This window comes from Mercenaria mercenaria, chromosome 10 (assembly GCF_021730395.1).
Source record: "Mercenaria mercenaria strain notata chromosome 10, MADL_Memer_1, whole genome shotgun sequence".
Classification (NCBI taxonomy): Eukaryota; Metazoa; Mollusca; class Bivalvia; order Venerida; family Veneridae; genus Mercenaria; species Mercenaria mercenaria.
Window position 1 is genome coordinate 38,529,156 of NC_069370.1, and position 20,690 is coordinate 38,549,845.

The 20,690-nt window shown below is 34.2% G+C and overlaps 2 protein-coding genes across 3 annotated transcripts in view; one reads left to right on the forward strand and one right to left on the reverse strand.

Moving 5' to 3' along the window:
• The first annotated feature begins 4,447 nt into the window (after positions 1-4,447).
• LOC123561862 (extended synaptotagmin-2-like) overlaps positions 4,448-20,690 on the forward strand; it is a 52,447-nt gene continuing 36,204 nt past the window's right edge. Inside the window, exons 1-3 of one of the 2 annotated variants that reach the window (XM_045354524.2) lie at positions 4,448-4,869; positions 18,892-18,933; positions 20,269-20,403. In XM_045354524.2, coding sequence (XP_045210459.2) covers positions 4,582-4,869; positions 18,892-18,933; positions 20,269-20,403 — 465 coding nt within the window. In that variant the 5' untranslated portion in view covers positions 4,448-4,581. The remainder of the gene's footprint in view (positions 4,870-18,891; positions 18,934-20,268; positions 20,404-20,690) is intronic. The other variant, XM_045354526.2, reaches the window with a different exon arrangement.
• LOC123564500 (uncharacterized) lies at positions 12,490-15,900 on the reverse strand. The gene is made up of 2 exons (XM_053552820.1): positions 14,398-15,900; positions 12,490-12,628 (listed from the first exon to the last, which is right to left on the reverse strand). Exon 1 carries the CDS (start codon positions 15,762-15,764, stop codon positions 14,403-14,405), a length of 1,362 nt encoding a protein of 453 aa, XP_053408795.1. The 5' UTR covers positions 15,765-15,900; the 3' UTR covers positions 12,490-12,628; positions 14,398-14,402.

Genomic DNA, 20,690 nt, shown 5'->3' on the forward strand with positions numbered 1-20,690 from the left:
GACTGTTTATCACTTCTAAAACTTGAAAATATCCAATCTTTAATAGGGAATTTACAGTCGACAGGTTTCAGCATTGGGTCATATACCACTAAATGATTATGTATATCAACTGATATTGAAATGTCAAGGGTAGAAGGGAACTTGTATAATAATAACTGCAAGCAAAATGATATTTCCATAGAACAGTTAGATAAGGAGTACTGCTGTAATTATTTTAAGCTTTGAATTTGTTTAAATGAATCCAAATAAAACAGACATATTACTTACTTTGAAAATGAAATGTCACGAAGCTACATTAAACAAGGAAGATAAATTTATTTAATATTTTTTATAAGAAATAAAGACAACAAGTCATATATAACATATTTTAAGCATCTCTGTTGACATAGTTACTTCAAAAATTAAGATAAATAGGATACGATGTAAAGTATTTGCTGTTCTGGTAATAGCCTGGGAAGCCGTTGATAATATTTGTGCTTTGCCAGAAGAAATCATACCTAATGCCTATGCATTAAAGATCACTTAATTTGCGCTAATTAGTGTTAATTGTCATTCATCGAGTTTCTGATATTATCAACGCCTGGGGAAATCTGAAGGAGTTTCCATGTGACTAAGTACTGATTATTGACTTTCTATAATTAGCCTTATTAACATGTGATCATATTTGCGCTTGTTTGAAACGAAAACGAGGCAATGCTGCCGGAAATTCGGCAATTTTCGTAGATCACTAGGTCTCCATTAATATAACATCAGGAAAGATCGCCTTGACGTCACGCATCAACACCAGTTTATCTGGTGGTGGGCAAAACAAATGGTTTTACATATCATTTGTGTATGCAAAGAACTAAAAATACTTTTTTATAGCTCTGGGATCAGAATTTTTAATTACTTTTTTTCGCTCATTTATAAATTTTAAAAATTCGAAAAGTTTTGAAATGCTTACGATTTTCATATTTTCTTATTTCAATATCTTTTTGAAATGATTAACCATTTTAAATGACATTCGATTTTAATAATGGCGTAGCAATGCTCCAAACTTTTAGAAGAACACTGTAAGTTAAGCGTTTGTATTGGTCAAAGAGCTATAAAATAAATGTATTTTATAGTTCTTTGTATTGATTAATCCATTTTATTTCGAAATGATAATTAAAAGTAATCCATAAATTGCTTGTTATATATCCTTTCCATTGATCAAAAAATTACTGATATCATTTGTGTTTTTAGAAAGTTTAAGCTGTTAGAAAAACATCACTGTTTACAAAAAACTTGGACGCCCGGCGTCTGCCCACCAGATCTTTGTCTTATCAGTTCTAAAAATAGAAAATACAACGGATTTGTATACCAGCACGATCTCTCCTATAGCTATGATGCAAATTTAAGTTTATACTGACATATTTAAAAGTTGTTACAACTTGCTGGAAAAGCTATGGGAGGTACAAAACTGGTATTTGTCTATGGCCCGGAAATGTTCGGAAACCGTCGGAAGTACACGATTCCGATCTGTCTTTTCCATGAGAATTCCGTTTCTATTTTTAGCCATGGATTATTGCTTTCAGAAGATATCGTTCTTTATCACACACCCGCATATTTCGGGTGTAATATAGGTGGCGCTGCGGACGGAAAACAGGTTTCCAGGCAGGTGTCAATTTGCAGGTAGAAAAAAACATAGAAATTGTCAGACTGGATTCCCAGGATATTCTGGTAATAAATTTACCCTAGTATTCCATTCTGGCCATAAAGAGAATGTCACTGAAGCTGTTGAAAGACCTGTTATCATACATAGTTGTTAATAGGTCTTTCTGGTATTTGTCTATGGCCCGGAAATGTTCGGAAACCTTCGGAAGTTTATACTGACATATTTAAAAGTTGTTACAACTTGCTGGAAAAGCTATGGGAGGTACAAATTAGCTATATGGGAGGTATAATTAGCCTAATTAACATGTGATCATATTAAAGTACAAATAATCATACATAGTTGTTTAAAAATGAGATAAAATGCGTTACCATGGAAACATGTGCCCTGTGACATATGCATTTTATGGTTGTGTTAAAAAGCTATCTCGCATTTTAATAAATTTATAAACTACACAGACTTCTACGGATAATGAACAGTGAAAATAAAATACACTAAGAAGTGATAAATAATCGTATTTTCCTTCTTTCAATATGAAATAACTTTGGAGGCCATGGATAAAAATGAATTTGAGATTGTAGCAGCTAAAACATTGAATTACAAGAAGAAAAAAGCTTGCTACGGTCAAATTAATTTGAATCTACCCTGGTGACATGGTACACTACCTCCTTAAATACACATAGCGCTAAATATTCCAATTGTTTATTAAAAGTATTACTTTATTAGTATTATTATAAAATCTGGAAAGTAGATCCCTCGGAAGCACCGAGAACAAAGCAAACAGCGAAAATTGCAGACTCGGTTTTATTGAGTCTGTTCATGAGCAGTAATGGAATATGCAACACTGCTCACGCCCCCTAGCACCGGCTTAAGCAGTATTCAATCTTCAAATCTAAATGAGTTGAAATCAATGATCCCGAAGGACCAGAAAATATAACAACACTGAGATGAAGTCGGGGCGACTTTTTACGGCCGCCACACAGCACTTAACACCCGCTGTTGTGAAGTAAATAAAATCTGGAAAGTAGATCCCTCGGAAGCACCGAGAACAAAGCAAACAGCGAAAATTGCAGACCCGGTATTACTTATTGGTACTATTTAGAGATAGTACCTAAAATTTTAGATGATGAAAAACGAGTAAAAACTTAAAGCAGGTTACTTACATATAACATTTAAGATCGAGTATAATACTTACATCTTGAGTTGATAATTTTCATGATTTTGAGGCATGTTATTTATGATTTGCATGTTCCACTCTTGCAGATAGTCTGAGTTATCACTGAGTTTTCAACCATACAGTTACTTCATTGTGCCTTTTAACTGGAACAACTGATACGGGGACTGGAAACAGGCATTTATCTTATCTTATGCTGTCGTCCAATCAAAGCGTATGCCGTAGGTTATTCTGCTATTACTCAAACACTTACGCCTTACAGTTTAACTCGTCCTTTCAGTGAAAATCTGGGAAAGCATTTGTTGAATTTTTTTTTGAAAACAAAATTTCTGCCATGAAATTATTGCCTGCATCTGTTTTTAAATGGAAAATATCTACATTAATGTTACTTTTCGCCCTGTGAAAATGGCTAGATCTAGACTTGTCTTACCCAGAGAGAAAGATGTCGTTTTTTACATGATATTTGCCTTGTTGATTCAGAGTATTTAGAACAAAACAATTAGGACATATATTAATGAAAATAGAAAGTCAAAACTGTAAACTGTTGCCTGAAAATATTTGTTTATGATATTGCTCTGTTCTTTACCATTTAAATGCGTGTTAAACCTAGATGATTTTCTGCAGTTTTATCTAAAAGTTCGGAATACTAAATGTAACTTCGTTGTCGGCCTTTTTTAAAAAAAAATATTGTTATTTTAATTTAAATACATTGTATTTTTTCACACATCAGTTTTAAGATTAAATTTATTAAACTAATTTTTGAAGTTTAAACAACAATTTCGTTTGAAACATTCCCTACGTTCAAGAAGAATGTTTGTTTCTGTATGTAGAAATCTGACATTATAAACAATGATTATAATTATGGCTCTACAAGATTAAGAAAAGTGTCAGCTTTCTGTTATTTTCCATTTTTTTTTTTATTCAAATCCAACAAAAATCGACCCTTTGATAAAGATTTGAAGTTACGTGGTAAAATATTTCTTCAGGGAAGTGAGCACGAGATAATTCATAATAATTAAGCATATCACCACATGTAGTCGTATGCTGTTTTTGCTTCAGAATCCCTTTAGATCAATCTCTGACTGGTAAACCCTTTGAACAATAAGTGTTATAGCTCCATGATTAACATGAGGTAATATGCTAACTACACGCTAATCGATAGCGGCGAAAACAAAATATCGATCGCTAACGACTGGTCGATATTTACAGGTATAGACGACAGCATAATACAGATAAATGATATTGATTTATACGGGGGGAAATACCGTTTTCAAGGGCAGATAACTCTTTTTCGATACCGGTGACCTATGATTTTTATTGCATATTTTTGTTTCTTAGATGATTGTCCTTCAATATCCAAAGTTTAAAGAAATTCTGTTATTGGGAAAATTTTCGCACCAAATTCTAGCATACGTCCTTAAGTCTTGAAGCTATTCTGGACATTGCTTCTTGAAAATGTTTAAAGTTTCTGATGCCATATTGTTATTAATCTTCTTTTTTAATGACGGTAGTTAAGATTTTTCTGAGAAGGAATGTCTAGTGGTTAGTCTGAATGACCTGGAACGACTATACAGTACTGGAATGTACGCTATATGGTCATAGACCACCAAATCTTTCTTCACCACCTACCGTAAACCAAATCAGTTCCGGGGAAAATATGCCTCGGGTCAGGAAAAGTTTATGACCCGTTGATTATTTGTGTATTGCAGACGACACAGGTAAAATATTTATAGTGTAGCATCAGCGAAAATACATTAACTTCAAGGCCAACAAAATGGCGAACGAAAAGCAGCCAGCGAAAACCAAAAGAAAAGCAGTAACCGAGGATACATTACTTGTCAGTGTATTGAAAAGATATTTCAAATATGCAGGGGCTGCTGTGGCAATCTGGGGATTTGGTTACTATCAATTTAGCCCAGCATGGATTTTATTAGGACTTGTTGTTGTTACTTGGAAGGAAAAACATAACAAGTTGCAACAGAAAAAGATAGAGATTTCCCAACATGCTGCAAAGAATGAAAAAGAAGCAATTTTAGCAAGAGTTGAGGATTTGCCATCTTGGGTAAGAAATTGTTCTGACAAATAAGTGATGTATGCTTGATTGCACAAAACTGTAAAACTGTGTGGGCATGCAAATATTTGGGTGTGGTGAAGGCTTACTTTGCAGTTCTTTAAATTTTGCACTTTCTCAAGGTTTCTATTTTTAATTTCTTAAGAGAAAACATGTATCATTGTCTTTGAAACTTATTAATTAAATTTAATCACTTGCAAGGCTTTAAGATAAAGTTCAGTAGACAACAGGGCTCTCTGGACTTGAGCAAAGAAGGCACTCAAACCTTGATTTCCTGGTTCATGTATGTCAAAGCTAGGGATTGTCAATTCACCATTGACTTTAACAGGCTGGTAACATTGCCCGATCGGGCTTACGACACAAAAAGTACTGTTTCTCGAAAAATAATGAAGATATTTCTTTCAAACTTGGTCCATTTATTAAGCATAACAAATAATACAAATTAGAATAAAAATAACTTGGTTGCTTTCAGGTTTGGTAGAATTATTTCCCCTTTTCAGATTTTTATGACGCATAATCTTTGATGTCCAAAAAAAATATGTTCTAATCCTAAGTTTAAAAAAAAAAAGGGTTCAATGGCTTTCTTATGCTCTGAATTATTGCGCTAGTAAATAAAATGTATATATTTTACTCTGCTTTCACTTACAACATTATTGAGAAATGTTAGTTCTAAAAACATTGCTCATACATCTGCACTAGAAACAAAGTATTTACTCTAAATACATAGAATAAAGGTATTGGCGCACAAGTTTGGAGCAATAGAAAGCCACTGAACCTTTTCTGTTTTAAACATTGCATTAAAACATATATTGTTTGGACTTCAAAAAATATGCATCATAAAGTACTGAAAAAGGGAAGTAATTCTAACAAAACTGAAGGCAACAAAGTTATTTCTATCTTGTTAAGCATTATACGGTATGCTTAATAAATGGACCAAGTTTGAAAGAAATAGCTTCATTATTTTTCAAGAAATACTACTTTCTGTGTCATAAGCCCGATCGGGCAATGTTACCAGCCTGTTTAAGCTGGGTTGCATCAAATTAAAACAATTTTGGAATACACAGTCACCTGCCAGTAATATATGTTCAACTCTTAGGCTATACTAACAAGCGGAACATCTTGAGAGCGGAGTTCTGCATCAAATGAATAGCTGGGTGTGATGATCATGGACTCAAAATTTTGTTTTTCATTTCAGTTAGTTAAAAGTTTAAACATTTCAGATAATTGGCTGGAACTATGTCTTGTCTGAGGAATAACTTTTTCCATCAACAAACTTTTATTTTCAAACAGCAGTAAAACAACATCCCTCGAATTTTTGTAAATCCTTGTTTTGCTGTATTTAAAAGACATAATAATAGCTTAAATTTTATTAAAAATATACATGTACATCCTACTGTAAGTGGCGGCTTTTAGTAAGCCATCTGGTGACATATTATTATAAATAACCTGAAGTAAACACAGAAGTGTGGCAATTGTTAAAAAGGGAAGTGTCAGCAAATTTTTCTTTAATGATTTTCAGCAGTAGACATTGAGGTTTGTCTGTAATATTACTGATATAATTTTACCTAATTCTGCTCAAGAGTGTGTTTGAGTATTTCTAAGTGTTATAGTCAGCAGATATATACAAATGTACATTTGATTTACTACTGGTAGAGATATGTTTTTTGTGGAATTTCATGATGCAGCTAGAGATCTATAAGCTTGCTGTCATTTCTTTATCTAGTTATAATATAAAATTGAAATTAAATCATACCGTAGATACCCATGTATAATGCGCAGTTTTTTGACCCCCGGGACCACCCCCGAATCGTGGGTGCGCATAATACACAGGTATAGACAATTTTCCAACTTCAAAACAAGTTTGTTACCGATGTTCGCCATTTTGGTAAAGGGAAACTACTCCCCGCGCTTACTGTCTCCGCTAAAATCTAAGATCGCCGTTACGTTCCGTAAAAGATCGAATTGTTTATTTTTCTTTCAAACAAAATTAATTTCATATAAATTTAAAAGTATTTTGACGAAAGAAATGTTTATAAATCACAAAAATTATGTTACTAATTAAAGATCGAGAATTATCTTTAACCAAGATCAAACTGTGAACAACATAATTGACACGAGGTGACACGTTGATTGCCGGTAATTACTGGCTTTATGATCGGGACAAAAAGACTATCACACCTTTTGTTATCAGTTTCATGGGTGAAAGTTTTCCGTATTGTGACGGAATTCCGTATTTTGGACCTTCCCAAAGGTCATTTTTCCAAATCGTGTAAATCCGATGAGATTTTTGGGGGGGGGGTATCAAGTCAACTCGTCCCGTAGTCATTGTTCCAGTGCGGTCGTCTATCAATGGCAAAATAATGGCATTCATATTTTCCAGGATGCTAAAAATAGCGCTGATTGCAACACTTGCATCGTCCTTTTCCGTTAGGAATACCGTATGTAACATTATTCTATAGCCGAAAATAACCGAACGCTGGCGATTATTCATCCAAAATAGACTGTAGATCGGTTATTTCCGCGGATAAGAGTGAAGATTCTATTTGAAATATCCGTGTGTAACCGTTTGTAACCGATGGTTAACGAATCATTTCAGCACGCGTGATACTTTATGACCTCCTTTTACGACAACCAAAAACCTGTTGATTACTGCTAATCGGAGGCAGAAATTTCGATTGTTCACAATATTGAAGAAAATGACCGATCTGACCATCATGAAGTTTCTACCAACGGATTAAAACACCAAGGAGATTGAGAAACAAGCCAAGAACAAAATTTAACGGCGATGGCAGTTGTCCGAGTTCGATTCTGAGAGGTTGAAATGGTCTGATAGCGATACCTAGAAGGCTAGATAGATATTTGATGTGTTGCATATTGCACAAACGACTAATTACAAATCCAATGGAAAGAAAGGTATCAGACTTCACTGCGAGGACGGCAAACACACTTGAGTTGTGAAAACTGAGGTGAGATGATTTTTCATTATCTGTTTATAAATGCTTAATCTAGATGGAAGAGGTACTAAAACTCACAAGCATCCATGACAAGTATGCCTCAAATTCAAATGGTATTAAACATACTCCAAAATATTGAAACACAGTCTTTAACAGTGTTACCTGAACTTCATACATTATTGTGTCCTTAATTCAGGCAATTTTGGCATGGATGTGACCCCACCCTCTTCCTTTCTTCTGTCTTCTCCTTGCTTTACTGGCCATATACACTGTTGCTTGCTGGGACTGGTCTGTTAATTCTGAGTAAATATTAGTTTAGCTTGCCCTGAACTTATGAGCCCAGCAGCAAAGTCAGTTTAAACCAAAGAAGCCAATTTCTTTGGGGAACCCATGCCCAATTTTTTTTTAATATATATATGTCTTGAATTTGGGACTGTTCTTGGTGTCTTTTATGGCTCTTCTGTATAGTTTTGTATGTCATTTAATACTTGGTCTATTTGTTTACTTCCAGGTTCTGCCGGGTTCTAATGGTACTAAGAACACTGAATCTATGCAAGACAGGGTGGATAAACAACATGCCATAACCAGTGGCACATACGTAAACACACATAGCATTGCCAAAAGTTAGAAGGATGACCTAAAAAAAATCTTAAAGGACAGATCTTATCACTGTATACCAATGAGGCAACAAACAATAACAATGATAAGAATTTGAATGTAATCGCATTGTATATTGTGAAATAGTGTGGAAATAATGAAATTACAAATTAATTTTTGAAAGATAAGGTCTTGAATTGTTGTTTGCAGAAGTCTCCAAAACTGAAATACAGAGGACTGTACTTATCAGGAAAAGCTTTGTACAGTACTTGGAAATTGCTGTATTTCAGGAGCTTCCGGGGGCCGCTGGCCCCCTGGACCCCTAGCCAGGGCTTTGCCCTGGCCCCACTGGGGGCCCTATCGGCCCCCTGGCCCCCAGATATTTCTTTCAGTATTTTCAGTTTTTCTAACTTTCACCCATGCAGTTTAAATTGAGAAGCTCATGTCATTTTGAAAGATACCATTCCGAAATATTGAATCAGCTGCTTGTTATTTATTCAAAATAGTGAATTAAAAAAGGTAAAACAACAAATATAATAATAATTTACTGGTTTTATTTTTGAGAAAACAAAAATCGATAGTACCGTGAGACCGATGCTGCTCTCCGCCGTGGAGATAAAATTTATTACCGGTGTCGATGTAAACTCTACTTTCGTTTTCCATCCACCTCAAAATTGACCAAATTTTTTTTTTTTTTTTTTTTTTTTTTTTTCCCAGGATTTTGGACTAAGATCGGGGGTGCGCATTATACACGGGTGCGCATTATACACGGGTATCTACGGTACTTTGTATGGAATTAATCATATTGTTACAAAAGCACTTAGTTTAACCCATACTTTACAGTGAAGCCATTTAGACTTTATTAATGTCAGAAATTTATTAAGAATAGATTTTAAACAATTTGTTTTCTGCAACTCAAGTCATACTAGAAGAAGTGCCACTTCTCCCAAATCTCTTCACTTCGCCCTAGACATTCACAAGCGCATATATAATATTAAAGTACAACATGTCATTCTATAAATGTATGGTTTGATTTACAAGAAAAGATTATCAAGAAAATATTTTTTCTCTGAAAGAATATTTTAGGCTATGGTCAAGTATGACAGACATTTTGCCTTGGGCAGGATTTACCTGTTTATCATAACACTTTGTTATATGTTAATGAAGTGATGATAGAGGTTAATGTCTATATAAACTGTAGTTGACAGCTCTGATTTGTATCATGTTGTACATCTATGTCATTGTTACTGTGCATAATGAAATAACATGATCATTTAAGATCACTTTATACCATTTGTGCACCAAGTGTAAAGTTTACAGCATCAATTGAAGCGAGTAAAAAGTAGAATATGAATGTATTCAAACAAGTTTTTCTTCCTAATAATAAGTTTATTAACAAATATCTTATGTGTAATGCTAGAAACTAAAGTGAAAATGTCATTATGAATGCAAGAAACTGTTTACAGATTTTTTTTTGAAAATATTGTACCGAGTTTGTTTCTGTGTTCACATTTGATCAGTAATCAATATGTGGTGTGACACTGGTTAAATATAATATCGAAACATTAACTTTAATACAGTGAAAATGTTATTTATTGAAATGAAAGTAATTGTGTCACTGTTTGTTGTGTGGGCATATCAAATTTACTCAATGGTGTTTTTGACTAAGAGCCCATGTACATTGTATAATTATGTGGCTTTTTCATACTTCCAGAACGGGAAAAATATTACTAATTTGAGATTTGAAATTTGAGTAAATTCACCATATTTAACTTGTTCACCCAAAAGGCCTAACAAATAAAAGAAAGCATGCTGACCTTCAATGAAAATACACCACATTCAGATTAGAAGGTTTGTCAAAATATCTACCATTCAGAACTTAGCACTATATATTCTTAATTTTGGAACTCTCAGGTTTCGAATTTACCCTCTGATTACTGTTATAGAAAGTAAACTTAGCAGTCATGGTATGCTGATTTTATAGGTTTTACTTCATATCTCATCTTTGAAATTTTATCTGATGGCATGCATTTAATCATATAGATTTTTATGTGGTTATGATATTTTATATAGGAATATTATAAAGTTAATATTTGGTAGACAGTGAACAGTTCATTGCTAGATATTTCTCTATTTTATGGATAAAACATGTATATAACATTAAATGTTTAGTTGTTAAAATGTTAAAAAATGAAGAGCTTAGAGAGAGCCTCATAAATTATAAAGAAACAGTTTTTTTCCATTGTGATATTGGCCATACCTGCCTTCGCTCAGTGATTGAATGCATAATTTATGAACAGATTTTACACAATGTACTTGCTGCTATTTTAACTTGCTGAAATAAAAACAATGTATTGTATCATAAAACCATCATTTCTTCTTTCTATTAAAAAAGGTTCAAAACAGTTTTGAATGATTAAAGAAAGGTCAGACTTTGGTCATTGACAGTATAATATATTGCAACATAGATTTAAGCACAGTCAGCTGAAATTTTGAACCTGATGATTTTGACCCTCGCTCCATTGATCAGAGGTATTTCTTATCCTATTAAAACCATTCTTAAAGAAAATGTGCCCTCATCCAAGCCCTGGTGATGGATGAGGGGCATTATTGGAGTAAAAGCCGGAGGCAAAGCATGTATACTAGCATGACAATGCGACGATAGTTTAGTGAGACGCACTTTAAAAACTAAAACGGAAACGCTAACCACGTGACCGCTCCCTTCACCGGAAGTGTAAACCAGCTGATTGTCATAGTTTAAAGAAATACTTTGTTGACAAACCAAACACTCACAAAATAACAGGGTAGGGAACCCCAAAAGCTGTAGCTAAAACATGAGGAGGGTGTATACATGCTTTGCCTCCGGCTTTTACTCCAATAATGCCCCTCATCCATCACCAGGGCTTGGATGAGGGCACATTATTTTCGCAAAAGCCTTCGGCTTTGCATGTATACTAGCATCTTTAAAGTTTGTCAACAAAGTTAAATAAAGAATGTAAAAACATTATATATAACATTATAAATTCATATTTTATTATTACTTCTTTCAAAAACAGCTAACTGCTGTATCATTAACATTATATATTCAAAACACACAGTTCTTAATTTCACATACATTAATTTCCTTTTCAGAAGTTCACAGTTCACCGTTCATCCAATAAAACCGCACGTGCAAGCGATATATCAGAATTCTGCACTATCGATCTATGATAAAATTTATAAAAATTTTTATCTGATTTCCAGTCAGCTGTATCCAAAATGGACTTAAGTGAGCACTTTCCGTATGCTGCTGAAACTGATGCAGAACGAAAAGAGTGTGCCTTAAATATAGTAGTATCTATACCTGAGAGCTCTAGTACTGTCTTCAACCATCTAGCGACAGTGCTAGTAGAAACTTTATCATATAAAACATACGATATAAATAGTTGACTAGATTTTCTAATCAACTTAGTAACGTTAATATAATGTAACAATGTATGCATAACGCATAAAGTTTCATCATCAAAATGTTCAAACTTCAGTAAAAAATCATTAGATCTACCTGATCTTGATGTTTTTAACAAACCTGGAAAATAAAAAGTCACCTCTGAATTCCCATAACGAACATTGTCTAAATCCAACGACACAATAGTCTGTGCTCTTGGCGCACAACACAAAGCTATTAAAGCTACCAACTTGAAAGTCAACATTTTCAAAGAAAGTATGCTCAAAGGAAACAAACTTTTCAAGAATTTTAAAACAACAGTAACATCCCAGGTGAACTTATATTTGGATCTAGGGGGGTTACAATGAAAGATACCCTTCATAAATTTAGATAACAAAACCGCATTAGAACACCAGGTATTATCAAAAAAGGATAAAGTTTGTAATAACATACTTTTATGAGTGTTGAGAACTGAATAAGATTTTTTACTTTGATGCAAGAAAAACAAGTAATTTACTACTGAATTTTCAGTGGTACGAAAGGGATCTTTACATTGTCTAATACACCAAAAATACCATCGTTTCCAGGCCAACCCATATTGTTTCCTAGTTCCTGGTCTCCATGACTGTAAAATGACTTCAGCAGCTCCTGGTGAAACTTTCCTGAAGTAGAGGGATTTCCGGAGAGCATCACACCAATCATGTTGATTGACTTTACCAAAGGATGTGGAGTACCGTCGTGTGCCATCGTCAACAGATCCTTGTGTCGTGGTAACCTAACAGGAAAATCAGCCATATTAGGTAATAATAAAGGGAACCAAGGTTGAGATTTCCAATAAGGTAAAATCACAATAGCTTTTTCCACTTTATCTTCAACAATTTTGTTGATTACCTTACTGAGTAAATTAAATGGTGGAAAAATATAAGGTAGGAAACTTTGCCATGAACAAGAAAAGGCATCATTGAAGAAAGCTCCTGGTTCCGGAAACCAAGAAGCAAATCTGTCTATTTGCTTATTTAATCTTGAAGCAAACAAGTCTATATCTGGCACAAAGAAATGTTTGCACAACCTTCGAAAAATTTCTGACTTAAGCATCCACTCTGTGGAATCAGAAAAATTTCTAGAATAGAAATCTGCTGTAACATTCTCTTTTCCTGCTATATGTTTAGCCGAAATAAAGATACCTCTTTTTAAGCACCATTGCCACAATTTAGCAGATAATGTGTCCAAAGACTTTGAAGTCATTCCTCCCATGTCATTTACATACTTTACTGCTGTAATGTTATCACATTGGAACTCTATATGAGTATCTGTACAGTTACAATACAGAGATTGAAGAGCAAAATAAATTGCTAGTAACTCTAAAAAATTTATATGATGTTTAGATTCATCGATTGACCAACGTCCATTAGCTGACCTATCAGATACTAAATCTACACAACCCCAGCCTAAAAGGGACGAATCTGTTCTACAATGAAACTGTACTTTTCTAGGTCTAATAGCTTTGCCATTTTTCACAACTATATTATCACACCACCAAGTCAATTCAAGTCTGCTGGCTTCAGACAACTGAACTTTGTTTTGAAAATTTAAATCAGGACCTAAACCATAAATCTTATCTCTTTCTAGCTGACGATAATGCAATGGGGCCTCCAAAACAGCGTAAAAAGCGTTTATGATTGAACCAATAAAAGAGGCCAAATCCTTGACAATCACAGCAGACTGTTGTAACAAGTGTCTTGCTTTTGAAAGTATTTTCTGAATTTTTTCTTCAGTAAGAAAAACCATAAAAAGTACAGAGTCCAAAATTAACCCAAAAAATACTATTCTCTGAGTAGGGATACAAACAGATTTCTTTTCATTTATCGTGAAACCTAAAGAACTCAAGGTATTACAAATAAGCTTTGTATTTTGTGCACAGATATTCCTCATTTGGTTCATATTTAATGAATCATCGATATAATAAGCACAACGTACACCTTGATATCTTAGCCAGGCAAAAATTGGCTTCAGAATTTTTGTAAAAATCCTTGGTGCTGAACTAAGCCCAAATGGGAGGACTGAATATTTCCAGAGAGAACCATTCCAATAAAACTTGAGATACTTTTGAAAGTCAGGATGAATAGGAACTGAAAAATATGCATCAGTCAAATCTACTGAAGTAAAAAAATCATTCTGTTGAACAAGGTCTAACACAACTTTGAGATGTTCTTGCTTAAAATGTTCATATACAACAAATTTATTCAATTTTTTGAGATTTATTATTGGCCGAAATTTTCCATTTGGTTTTGGCACAATAAAGATATTTGAAATGAATTCTCCCGGTTCTGGGATTGATAAATCTATTGCCCCTTTTTCATATAACTGTTTTACTTCACTATCCACAACAGCTTTCTGTTCAAGAGAAAAGGGAATTTCAGAAGGAATACTATTTTGATAAGGAATTTGTTCAAATTCTATTTTATAACCTTTGATGGTTTGTAAAATCCAAGGATCTTTACTAAAATTCTGCCAAACATTTTCAAAATATTGTAATTTCCCTACCTGAACTACTCGTTTGGGGCATTTGCACTGGCATACGTCACTGTAGACGTTGGGCGTCTCCGACCCCTGTACTGCACATGTCCACCTCTGTATGCAGGAGACTGGTAATACATGTTATTGTATTGTGGGTTATGTGAGTTACCCTGCTGATTGTAAGGATGTGGTCTACCCCTTCTGTTAAAGGAATTTCTGTATACAGGTGGTCTTGCCCTGAAAGGTCTAGTGTCATATTTTGGAAATGCAAGAGAAATGCCAGTTTCACAATTTTTTATTTCTTTCGAAATATCATCTCCAAACAACTGTGAGGTAACTGGTGTGGACTGATTGCAAATATTCTTATACTTTCTTTTAAGATTTGGGCGTATAATATACCTTCTTCTAAGAGATAGTTGGTATTGTACCTGGCCAAACATAGTTATGGCATCTGAAATATATTCTTTGGCTTTTTGAGTCATGGCGTCCCCCATAATTTCAGCTAATTTAATAACAGGGACAATGCCTGTAGCAACTAAATTCTGGATTTCGACAAGCATACGGTCATAACTTCTGGACTTTTTGTCTAGAATTTTCCATACTTCTTGGTTTACCATAGGCGGACTTAAATTGTCACAGTTTTGAGGAATATTATATTTCTGCATTATATCCTCTGTACAACAAGCTGAAGTACAGGTCATATCTATTAACTTTGCTAATGATGGGGAAATAGAATCTCCTCTTACAACACTTTTCAATTTTGGGGGTGCCCATTCATCTTTTGATTCTGGTAATTTTGATTCACTATTACTATCACTACCAAACATAGCCTGTAACATTCTGTTTGACATATTTTTGTTAACAGAAAAATTCTCGTGTTGTGCTCGAGACAAATCATATTCCGAGTCAGAAATATCATTGCTATCAATTTCAACTCTGAGATTTGGACGGTTATTTGGATCAAAATTTTCGTCTGAAAAATCTTCGTAATCTGGAATAAAATTTGATTCTTCTTCAAGATTCTCGCCTAAAACATTGGGAAAACCAAGCTTACGCTTCAAAATATCAATATCTTGTTTAGACAAATCATTTATGTCCAACTTAGATTCTTTACTTTTTGAAGTTTTCTTATTTGTACCCTTTTTATTAGCCTTCTGAGAAGCTTTGTTAGTTTTCTTTTCTTTTTGTTTACGAGTATTTTTTACTTTAACTTTTCCGGACTTACCCGTCTCGGAGCTTACATTTTGAGCAACAGATTCGACAACTGAAACTATTTCATTAGCCCCTACAGCAGGGACATCATTTTCAACCCCCGAAATTTCGCCGTCAGAACTTGCGGGCAAATGTATCAAATCACCCTTTGTGTGGGGTTCTTCGCCCTCACCCGAGCTCATTGTGAAAGAAAATTTCTCAAGACTGCGTCTATGAGATAGCTCGACAACTCACAACGGCACTTACCTTATTTAAAAAACTATTTAAAAACTATAAACTTCAAAAAAAAAAACAGCACGTTTTATCTAACGAAAGACAATTGTACGTCTTCACCTGTCGTACGCAAAAATCAATATGACAATCAGCTGGTTTACACTTCCGGTGAAGGGAGCGGTCACGTGGTTAGCGTTTCCGTTTTAGTTTTTAAAGTGCGTCTCACTAAACTATCGTCGCATTGTCATGCTAGTATACATGCAAAGCCGAAGGCTTTTGCGAAAATAATGTTGTTGTTGTAAAGTGCAGAAATATTGATAGATTTTTCTGTTATTTAGTATTACCTCAAATAAAAGCAAAATCATCTACCTGTGTAATATGATGAAATAATCAGTGGTTTAATACAAAATAATTGAGCAGTAAAAAGAAAAACGGAAGACTTTCCTGTTTAAATTCAGCATATTTGTTCTTAAATTTAACTTTTTGAAGACATATGCTTGATTTGTAGTAAGACATACATTTTTTTCTTCCGGTTCTGTTAGTATAAACCACTTTTGAAGCTTTAAAGTTTTTCACTCTAGCCTAGGTAAATAAATGAAAGCACTTGTGTCCAAAAAGTAGTTTTCATGCAAATAATGCATTCCACCTCTAGACATAAGTAAAACATCTCTGATTACTCCATTAGGATGTCAGTAGGCATGCACTTATGTTTTTAAACATTTGAAAGTTTTAACAGTGCTAACACTGCTCATAGTGATTGCTTCATTCATTTAACACAGTTTGGACAACAGACATTACTGTACAGAAGTTGCAGATTAGAGTCACCATCTGCACAGGGCAAGGGCAGAGTTTTATTTCGGCCGTTTTTATGGCCGTTATTCGGCTATATTCCCAATGCCAAAAAGTATGTATTTTTCCCAAAATGAGTGCAAAAATTCCCAATCTACATTCTGAAAAAAAAAATCATCAAAATTGCACAAAAATTGACAAAATTAATGACAATTTTATAATGGAAGTATGTTAAAGAGGTTGTACAATGTGAAACAAGTGTATGAGAAAGTGCTTAAACACACCCTTACTATATCCTATGGGACTAAATATTTCCCACTTTGGAACATTTACGCGTCAAATTCCCAATTTTGGGGGTATCTAGCTATGTTCCCAAATTAGCTAGAAAAAACCCTGAAGGGTATTTTGACCTGTGGTCCATAGGTTTCGAATTTAGATGCCCTGCCCTTATGGTACATTACTCTTCCTCCAAATCATTCTGTCATCAGTAACGTATTAGTGTTAAATTTTTCTATATATTGCAGTTTACAAGTGTACATGTAACCTAGGCAATATCTCACATTAATATATAATTATATATATCCAGGTTGTAAAAAAGTCATCCAGCATGAGCTATTAAAGTTTAGTTGAGAGTATGAAGTACTTTGTAATTATTTATTATTATAATAACATTTTATAAAGCTACATTTCTAATATGCTTGAAATCAGGGCCAACATTTTCCATATTTAATATATCTGTTATCTCGCCCTGTCTGTACAGTGATGTCTATTAATCATATTAGCTGGATTCAAAATGTCTTAACCTCTCAATTGTGTAGGCGTTTTAAGATTGTTTTGTAAGCAAGAATATCTTTGTTACTCGTTTCTGTAAGTAAATACGCTTGTTTAAGTTGTTGCAAATGAGAGTCATGTGGAACGTATACAGTTCAAGGTTTATTGGTTCGCAGATATTTAATACAGACATAAATGTTATACTTATAGGCAGGCATGCATATGATATTGAATGATACATGTGAAAGAAATACTGGTTTAAATGAATGTAGAACATACATGTATTTTGCAATGTTATACAGCTGTGCATTATACATGTACAGTATAATTACGATTTCTATGTAGCGAAAGAGATCAGTTGAATAAAACTTCAATTTGATTATGGTTTTTAACTGATTAGAATTTAGAGTTTCATTTTAAAGTAATTAACATGTGACTTACAGTCATTTGTTTCTGAACACAGCAAGGGCTGAAAAGACCCAAAATATAAAGCATTTCATTGCAGTCAAATTAAGATATTAAAACTAGCATGATTGATTTTGTAGAATGTTGTTCTTTGATAGGACTTTCAGGTCCATCAGTCTTAAAATCTTTATATAAAATCATATGAGCCATGCCATGAGAAAATCAACATAGTGGCTTTGCGACCAGCATGGATCCAGACCAGCCTGCGCATCCGCGCAGTCTGGTCAGGCTCCATGCTGTTCGCTTTTAAAGCCTATTGGAATTGGAGAAACTGTTAGCGAACAGCATGGAGCCTGACCAGACTGCGCGGATGCGCAGGCTGGTCTGGATCCATGCTGGTCGCACACCCACTATGTTGGTTTTCTCATGGCACGGCTCATATCGAGTTGGAATTACATTGTATTAGCCCATTTAGTCCTAGCTTTACCTCAGGTTTAGATTGGGTTTATTGTATATTCAGATCCTGATTTAATATGCAGAAAAGTTCTTTTTCAGGTTTTTGAAAGAGAAAGAAATGTTGTTATTATGTACTTAAAAGCTAAAAGTAATGGTTAAATTAAGCATAATGTTACTCTTAATACATCATAGGTTCACATGTTTCATATTCATCCTTTTTTTTGTAAGAAACCATGATTTTTATACTGATCTACATATAATCATTACCATAAAAATGTGACAAAGTTGTTTGAAGTCAAGAAATCTTGAATAACCTCTCTTAGATTGACTTTCATAGTGACAGACTGTGATTTGGCTCAGAAACCAGTTTTTCCCTAGCCTCAATGAAGTAGGGGATAGAAGAACATGTAAATAAACTAAGAAAGTTCTAATCTATTAAAGAGAATTTTGTAGTACATAGTTGGAGATAGATGTTTTCAAAACACACTAAAGGCTGATGCCTGCCTACCAGAGAATATATGCAGACTATACCAGGAGTACTTTGTAACTTCTCCAATAAGAAACAGCAGCTGTTCCTCTAACACTTGTGGAGCAAGTTCAAAGGATATATTATTTCTATGTACATGAAGTCATATTTAAAGCACATGTATACCAAGGTTTTTTGTTTTATTTCAGGTGTTTTTCCCAGATGTAGAAAGAGCAGAATGGGTGAACAAGGTATTTCTATTATGTTTGAATGTCTTGAAACTTGTAAATAATTTTACTGTTCTCATTCTCGAATTAAGTGATTATACTGTTTTTGAATCACAATTGATACTTCATGCAGTTAAAACAAGAACATGCTGTGTATATATATATATATATATATATATATATATATATATTTTTTTTTTTTTTTTTTTTTTCCCTTCAAGTACAATAAATTGTACCTACCTTTTCCTCCCACAATCATTCTGATAATACTTGTAGCTGTACTACAAGATGACAGGTGGACAATTTAGGCCCTCCCTGAATTAATGTGTTTTTCATGATTTCATCTGCAAACCTGTTCAGTCAGTCTCTTTCAGTATAGTTTTAAAAACAGATAAATTAATACCTTACACCATAGAAACATAGGTCTGAACTCATTACTGTACATTACACTAGTTACATAAATCTAATAATATGTTTAATTAAACACATTGTCTTGGCCTTATACACATGTATATCACATTTGTTATTAATACTTAAATAGATGTCATAACAATATTGTCAAACTATGCAGACAAACAATTGAGTCACTCACTATAGGGCTGAGTCCTTCAACCCCTGGATTTCTTTAGAGAATTAGGCTATTATAATCTTATTTGAAAAAGTTGACAGTACTTACCGTATCAAGATTCTTGTATTCAGTCTTTCCAGTGCTTGAGTGTTTGGTAGAGTCCTGACAGGGTCACATTACAAGTTTCCAGTGCCAGTGGCCCTGTTTGGACTGGGATCCTACGCAGTACACTCTTGTCATAAAGTAGTTTACCTATGACACTATAGCAATTTCCTTCCAATAAATCTCACTTAAGCATTCTTTAATCTGAATCTGGAAGCTTTTACCAGCATACTATTGTAAGTTACTCTCAGTCTGTTTCATAAGGTTGTGGACTTGTTGGTTGTAATGACTCTCAGATAGCATTCCCTGTTCTCAGTGCTGTTTTCCCAGATTGGCTGAGTGCAGTTGAAACTAGCACCTGGCTTTCCAAACTTTCATTGAATGCATTACTCCAATATGGAAAATATATATGGAAAATATTTTCATTTTTTGTCAAAACAATGCTCATGAACAGACTCAATCAAACCGAGCCTGCAATTTTCACTGTTTGCCTTGTTCTCGGTGCTAACGAGGGATCTACATTCCAGATTTTATACAGTACCATGAATATTGCCTTGAAGAGCTTCTACAGCAGCTAGGAAGTCAAGCCTCCTTTGAATTTAGTTGCTGTTGTTTCTTTAATGACATTAAATGCAGTTCAAGTGAAAAAAAAACCCTTAACATTAAGGATACTTGTATGTAAATTACAGATGGTTGCTCAGATGTGGCCATACATCGGAGAGTATGTGAGGGAACTTTTGATGACATCAGTACAGAAGACTGTACAGGACAGTGCAAGTGTGATGGGATCTTTCAAATTTATCAACATCGATCTCGGAGACATTGTATGTATATCTACATCTCAATCTGACTAAAGTACTTGATCTTCTAAACGAAGATCTGAGAACGACCCATTCACATTCGTCTTCTGTATATTTTGGATTTCCAGTATTGCTATTTTTATTTTATCCAATCAGACGACTTGTTCGAATGTCAAAGAGTAAGAAAAATGTGCAGTCATTCGAGGGCTCGAACCCGGGACCCCTCGCTTACAAAGCAAGTGGCCTACCGACTGAGCTAACCGGCTAAGACATAAGAATTGTAAATATCAAAAGTCAAGGCTACAGGTAGA